At 47.1% G+C, this 7,205-nt stretch overlaps 1 protein-coding gene across 1 annotated transcript; it reads right to left on the bottom strand.

Moving 5' to 3' along the window:
• Positions 1-245: 245 nt before the first annotated feature.
• CEP250 (centrosomal protein 250kDa) lies at positions 246-6,859 on the bottom strand (the record flags this gene model as incomplete). The annotated part of the gene is given in 6 exon segments (XM_010083578.1): positions 246-1,404; positions 1,406-2,751; positions 3,772-3,926; positions 5,636-5,756; positions 6,002-6,147; positions 6,559-6,859. Coding segments are annotated over 6 exon segments (3,228 nt in total), but the record flags the coding sequence as incomplete, so codon positions are not given.
• Positions 6,860-7,205: the final 346 nt, after the last annotated feature.

Below are 7,205 nucleotides of genomic sequence, written 5' to 3' on the forward strand. Positions count from 1 at the left end.
TTTAATGTTAACAGCAAGCTCTGCAGTTCTTTGAGTAGTTCTGGGCTTGGCAGAAAATATTCTGGCAGGGGAATGGTCTCTGGCTGGGCTACACTGACAGGCAAGCCTGCTGCCTGCCGGCACGGCTGCTCTGGCCAAGCAGGTCATGTATTTGTGGGAATATATATTCCCATATCTTCATGGGAAATGTCATTAAAATTCTTTATAGGCATTTTAGTTGACTGATGATCAATCACGCTGCCTACCTGCTGATGACACCGGTCCTTGTCCCTCTCTGAAACCATATTCTGCAGGATGGCTATTTCTTCCCTCAGAGCCCCATTGGCCATTTCACTCTTGGTAAGGGTAAGAGTCAGCGCTTGTTCCTTCTCTTTCCATTCAATTTCTCTGCTTTCAGTCTGCTTCAAAATAGCAGTCACACGCTCCAGTTCTTCCCCCTTTGCTCTCCTCTCATCTTCCAGTTGTTGGGTTAGTTCCTGTTGCCTTTGCAAGGAATGGTCTCTCTCCTCGAGAATCTTTCTCTTCTCTGCTTCCTCTTCTTCCCATTTTTGGAGTTTCTGGATTTGCTTCTTTAGGGTCTCTCCATCATCTTTCCATTGCAAAGCTGATGTTAATTGTTTCAGGAGTTCACTCTGCCTCCCAAGCTCTTGTTCTCTCCCTGTCAGAGTCTTCTCTAAATACCTGACTCTGTCCCTCTGGTACTTGATCTCATCATCCTTCTTTGTCAGAGTCTGCTGAACATGCTGGAGATCTTCCCGAAGGCCTCTTATTTCCTCTTCTAACTCTTTTTGCTCACCTTGAGCCTTCGTCTCTTGTTCCCTCTCAGGCAAGGCTTCTTCCAGGAGCTTCTCTTGCTCTCCATGCTGTCTAACCTCTTCATTCTTCTCAGTTTGCCTAAGCTGGAGATTCTGCAAGGTCTTCAGTTCTTCTTCTTGGTGCTGGAGTTTTTGCATAAGAGTTTCCTTGTCTTCATCTCTCTTTCTCACCATTTCCTCAAGTAGATTAACTTGCTTCTGGCATGATGTTAGTGCTACTTTCATGCTTTCTTCCTGAAGCTGGAACATGTTCATTTGCTCTGTCTGCTTGAGGAATTTCAAATGGTTCTCCTTCAATATCTGGCTCATTTTTTCTAGATCCTGCTCTAGCCTCTTGGCCTGCTTGCCTTCTAATTCCTTCTGCTCTCGAAGGTCCTGGACATGCTCTTGCAGAGACACTATCTCTTGATCTCTAGCTTCTAGAGAACATTCAGCAAATTCTAGTTTTTGCAGGATGGCTTTTGTCTGCATCACTGCCTCCTCCTTTTGCTGCTGAAGCTTAGAGATAGCCTCCTCCAGAACCTCTATCTTTTTTTCTCTTTCTTTCAGAGTCAGTTTTGTTGCTTGAAGATTTGTTTGCTCAGCTTCACACCTTGCATGCCTCATGTTGCTTTCTAAGGGATAAAATTTCTTCCTCTTTTTCCTTTAGTGTCACTTGAAGATGCTGCAGAACTTGCTTCTGCTGTTCCAGGTCTTGTTCTTGTCTTTGGAAGGTCTCAATCAGTTCCTTCTGAGATTCAATCATTAAATCCTTTTCTTTCACTATTGCCTTAGTGTATTCTAAGTCTCTATGTAAGACATTCATCCGTTCTTCTGTTTTTTCCTCATAGCTCCGTGTTTGCTGCTTTTGGATGTCTGTGAGTCTGTCCTTTTCTTTTAAGGTTTCTAAGGTCTGCTCCAGTTGGTCACGGACAGTCCTTAATTGCGTTTGCATGACTTCTTCAGCTTCCTGGATTTGCTTCTGTTGTGACTCAAGCTCTTGATCTTTCTCAGATAAACAGAGTGCCATCTTTTCTACTTTACCACGAAGCTCTTGCAGGTGCCCCTCTTGCTGTTCCTTGTACTGCTGCAAGAGTCTTAACTGACCCCTTTGAGAATCACACTCATTCTCTCTGTCCTTAAGAGCTGCCCTCAGCTGTTCCAGGTTTGCGTGCAGAGATTTCAGCTCTTCTCTCTTCTTTTCCAGTTCTTGGATCTGCTGAGTCAGAGACATCACCTCTATGTTTTTCTCCTTCAAGTTTTCTTTCATATGATCAAGTTCCACGAGAAGATTTCTCACTTGTGATGTACCGTGTTGTTCTAGAATAATTATTTTCTCCTCCTGGAATTTGATCTCCTGGACTCGCTCCTCCAGCTCTTTGTTCATCTTGCTGACTGCAGTCCCCTGCAATTCTCGCTGCTTCTCCAGCTCCCGCAGCTGTTCTCGCTGGGCTCTGATCTCCCGGTTTCTCTCTTCCAGCTCTCTGCTCATTTTGCTGAGGGCAACCCTTTGGTTTTCTTGCTGCTTCTCCAGCTCCTGTATGTGTTCTTGCTGGGATTCTGTCTTCTGTTTTTCCTCTGTTAGGTCCTTAATAACCTGATCGACAGCAGTTTTACACATTTCTCTCTGCTTCTCCAGCATTCTCATCTGTTCCTGGCAGAGCTTCATTTCTCCCTCCCTCTGGGACAGGATGGCACTTGTGTGAGTGAGAGTCTCCTGCAAAGCTTTGACCTCTGCTGCCTCTTTCTGCAGGATCTGTATTTTCTCCCACTGCGTTTCCACTTCCTCAGTTTTCATTTTTAAGACAGACAGTGTAGCTTGGAGTTCTTGTTCAAGGGAGCGGTTCGTATCTGTTGCCGTATTGGCTCGGGTTTCAGAGGCTGTGACCAACTCCTGAAGACGTTTTATCTCGCACACCAGTTTTTCTCGATCTGCTTGCAGTCTGTCCCGTTCATGCTGCAAAACAGGGAGCAAAAGATTCAGCAATTCCATCTACACCTGTTTGGTTTTCATATTAGATTTGAACGCCTGCTCCGGTGGCACTCAAGGGCTGAATTTTGAGCTTTTAGTAGAACATCTGAGCTACTCAGTGGATTTCCCTGTTCAATGCACATGTTCTGCTGTCACTCTAAACGACTGGAGAACTGTACTGTATTTATCAAACTCTGTCCATCATGCATTTTTGGAGCCATTGTAAATGGAGAAGTGGGAAAATACTGATCATGTAAGAACAGCTGCAGTGGCTCTAATGTCTCTCCTAGTGTCCTAACAGTGCCCCTGAGCGCAGACCCAGGGAAGAAAGCCTAGAGTGGGGCAGACTTAGATGATACCTCCCCTCCCCAGCCCCAGCACTTTTCCAGCTTGTGAGAACTTTCACAGTCTCCTGCTGACCCCATAAAGACCTGCTGTATTTACAACACCCTTTGTCAACGAGTTCAATGTAAATAAGTTTGAAAATTACTTTGACTTAAGCTTCAAGGGCAGAAATCTTCACATCTGAGGAAAATAACCATCCTGAATCACAACTGAATTGTGTATGACTATGGCATCTTTTCCTGCTTATTCAGAAGAATGCAATTGGAAAAGTTAAACGAAAAAGCAACCACTGGTAAATACAATATTATTCTGCTCTTGTAGTGGTCTGTGGTCTCTTCACGTACTCTCTGATATTGGTCATCTAAAGATCTCTTTCTGGTCTGTTTTCTCTTGCTCAAGGTGATGACTCTGCTAATTCAGCTACATGGCCTGGCAAGAAATGCAAAGTCTGGGAAACAAGGAATGATGCATGGAAGGAAGGGGAAAATGAGGGAAACTTGATCAGTGTTTGTGTACTCTGTATCTTCTCTGATTTGGACTGAACTTGTACAAGACCACCCAAAATCAGCTCTCCACTGGAAAAAGTTGCTCCTTAGAATTATTAACAGAAGGCCAAAATATATGTAAGAAATGGCCCTTCACAACATCTGCCAGCCTCACCAAAACATCCTTTCTTTGCTTCTCAGCGCTGTCGAGTTTCCTTTCCAGAGATGCCACCTCTTGATGTAGAGTCACAGCCTCCTCCTTCAGAGCAGCGGCCTCTTCCTGCAAGGCAGCTTGTAGAGAGCTCTTCTTGCGTTCTGCCATCTGTGTCTCTGCAGCAGTAAAGGTGAAAGAGGAGGTGAAAAGCAAAGCAAAACCAAACTGATCTGCATCCTACTGAGAAAACAGCATTTTCTTATCTGCCTGTCTGCGTTTTCCAAGCCCTCAGCCCACAAGGACTTTCAAAGCAGACATAAATAAAGGAAACTTCCCAGAAGAGAAAAAAAGAAGAATGGGAGTGGCAAGGCTCAGATGAAAATGTGTTTGCTCTTCTGCTTGTTGAAAGGCCAGGGCTAAGGACACGGCAGCACAGCACCCACAGTGTTAGAAGCAGGTACAGCTGACATCAGTGAAAGAAGGACAGGGACAGTAGGTGAGAGTCAGACCTAGGGTGCCAAAGCAAAAGGAAGAAGCAGAAGTGAAGAGTGACTGTGACACAGTTAATTGACCAGGAAGACTTGAGAGACACTAGAGAAAAGAACAGATGTCAGTGTTGTGCTTGAAGATGCGCTTTGCTATTTGTCCAAAAGAATGCTAGGGGAATTCCTTGTGCACCATCAGAAGAAAGAAGAAAGGAAATATTTAGTGATACTAGGACAACAGCAAGGCAAGAACCACTGAGCCTCACAGCAGTACCGAGACCTGCAGCAAGAAGGACTACAGATAGACAGGAACTAAAACTAAACTAACAGACTGAACAAACAGGCAGGAACTAAAGAGCCCAAGACCTGACTAGTGGGACAAGCAGGATCCATCCAATGGCAGAATTTAAAGCAGATAAGCTGTTATCATAGTGAAAACTACTGAGGTTCCAGAAAAAGTTATGATCTAAGGCCTGGAAAACTCTCGTGTAATGAGTCTGAAAAATGACCAGCAGTTCCATCTCAGAGAGGGAACATGAAGAAATACTGACCAGGTAACGGCACTACACGAGCAGGTGACAGCCTGTGGGGAGGCAATAAGCAATGCCCACACTTCCCTGTTCCTCTAGTCTGAGACAAGGAAAACAAGACAATGAGATGAAAAAGCAATTCTGATGTGGAGAGTGGGAAAACAACGACACAGAACGGAGCAGGGATGCCTGTCCAGCTCTGATATAGAGAGGCTAATAGTCCTGGAGGCTCTGGGATGGCCTGAAGGTTAGAGGAAGAGGTGACTAGTTACACGTGAGAAACAGTTTATAGATAAACCCAACGTGAAGATGTTACCACAGGCGTCAGTCAGAAGTGGCTAGGGAAGTAAGAGATTGTGTTTGCTGTGGCTGGGAGCTCAGCCACCAAATCAGTATCTGCAGGAAAACAGGGAAGAAGGATGCAGAAGCACTAGGTACCACAGTACTAGGAAAGCAGGAGAAAGGATGCAGTAACACAGGAGCTTAACACAGCACTAATGCTCTGTGAATCTGCCGTGTACGAGGAAAAGGAAGTCAGTAAAAACGAGGCTTTTCACAGGCTGATGCTTTTAAAGAGCATGTGGAGAAGGATGCTGTGAGGCATCAAGCTACACCTAGTTAGCAGTGACATGTGACCTGAAAGGCACCACCTCTGCACAGGTATCACCAGTGGCACGGCTAGATGTGCTGCCAGCCACAGGATCTTTCTCTATGAAAAATTTTCACTGGTAGTTCTAAAGATAAGTCTCACGCTTGTTGTTTTTCTCCTCTCCCCATCTCCGAGCACTGCACTTTTCTTCTGCGTGGAATCAAGAGATCCTCGCTGGTGAGACAGGATGGGGTGAGCGGGTTGGAAAGGAGAAGCTGTACCTTCCTGGCTTTGAGCCAACTGCTTCTGCAGCTCTTCATTGTGGGCACTGAAATGGTCCCTCTCGGCTTGCCTCTGGCTCAGCTCCAGCTCCAACTCCTGTATCTTCTTCCTTGCATCATTCTGGAAGGGGTAAGAAGAGAAATGTCACCTCACAGAGCCACTGCTGGCAGGAGACAAAGAGGTGCAAACACGAAGGCAGAAATAGCCAAGGTGGGAGGGGGCAGCGGGACAGTAACGGCAGATGTGATCACGATTCTCCTTTCTCCCCTCGGCAGCAAGCCAGCTTGGCCTACAAGAATTCACACCAATTTGGCGCTCTGCTCGTCAGAGGGACAGGATTTCCGGGTGCACTAAAGAGACGTTACCAGATCTTGCTGAGTCTGCTTCAGGTGCTGATGCAGGTCTTGTAGGGCTGCTGCCACCCTGTCCACGGTGAGCTCTGCAGGGACGTCGCTGGCCTGAGAAACAGGCAGGCCCCAGACATCACCCTGTTCTGAAGAGAGAAGCCATTCTGTTTCAAGCTTTAATTGAAGGGTCTCCAACAAACAAGGCCCCTTAATACACAGGAGAAGGTGGCAGGGCCTTTGATGTCAACCTAGCGCTCACCTTACAGCGAGACATCCGTCACAGGCTGACGGTATTTTGATGACCACTAACGTCAGCGCTGCCCCAAGGAAGAACGCACACACCCTGTGACTTGATGTGACTTAGGCCCAATTTCATTTTGGTGCTGGTCATTTCTCCACATACAAACGTGGACTTGTCTCTCTGCAGGGATGTCGGGCTTTCAAAACTTCCCAAGGCTCAAGTCAGCCTAAACTAAAAGGCTGAGTCGACCATGTTGGGATTACAAAGAACCACCCCTCCCTCCATCTGCTCTCCTGCATGTGCTCTAGAGACTTGTTCAGCCACTTACTCCAACGGATGAAGTCTCTGCTCTCACAGATCATGCGCTGGAGAACCACGTGCAGTTTGTCCAGCTGGGACTGGGCTTCCCAGCGGGCGCTGTCAGCCTGCTGACACTCTGTGGCCAGCGCCTTTGCTCTGTCCTCTGTGCTGCAAAGCCTCGAACGCAGTTCAGACATCTCAGCCTCCAGCAAGTGCAAGGAGTCCCTCAAGCGCCGTTCGCCTGCTCGGGACTCCTCCAGATCCTGTAGCAGCTGCTTCTCCTGAGCTGCCAGGCAAGCCTCCTTCTCCAGCACCACTGCCTGCAGTGCCTGTATCTGTAACACAACGCACAGAGCCTCAGGGACACTGCTGCTGCTCAGGCAGCAGAGCGGGAAGTCAAGGAAGGAATGAAGGAGGAATCACTTCAAGCAAAAAACACACTGGAAACAGAAGGCACAAAGCCAAGGATTCCAACTTAGCAAAATAAGCTAGAAATTGGCTAAGGGGCCAAAAGGAAATTTCCCCATCCCCGAAGACATGGCTGAACTATCAGGCTTTCATGCTTTCCAAACTCAGAAATGAAGCTGTGTGTGTGTGAGAGAGAGAGGGCAAGAGTGGGTGGCTGGCAGGGCAACGGGGCAGATCAAGCACCCCTGCATGGAGAGCGGGGCTGCTGCCAGG

The sequence above is a fragment of the Pterocles gutturalis genome, unplaced genomic scaffold (assembly GCF_000699245.1).
Source record: "Pterocles gutturalis isolate BGI_N339 unplaced genomic scaffold, ASM69924v1 scaffold940, whole genome shotgun sequence".
In the NCBI taxonomy this organism is placed as follows: Eukaryota; Metazoa; Chordata; class Aves; order Pterocliformes; family Pteroclidae; genus Pterocles; species Pterocles gutturalis.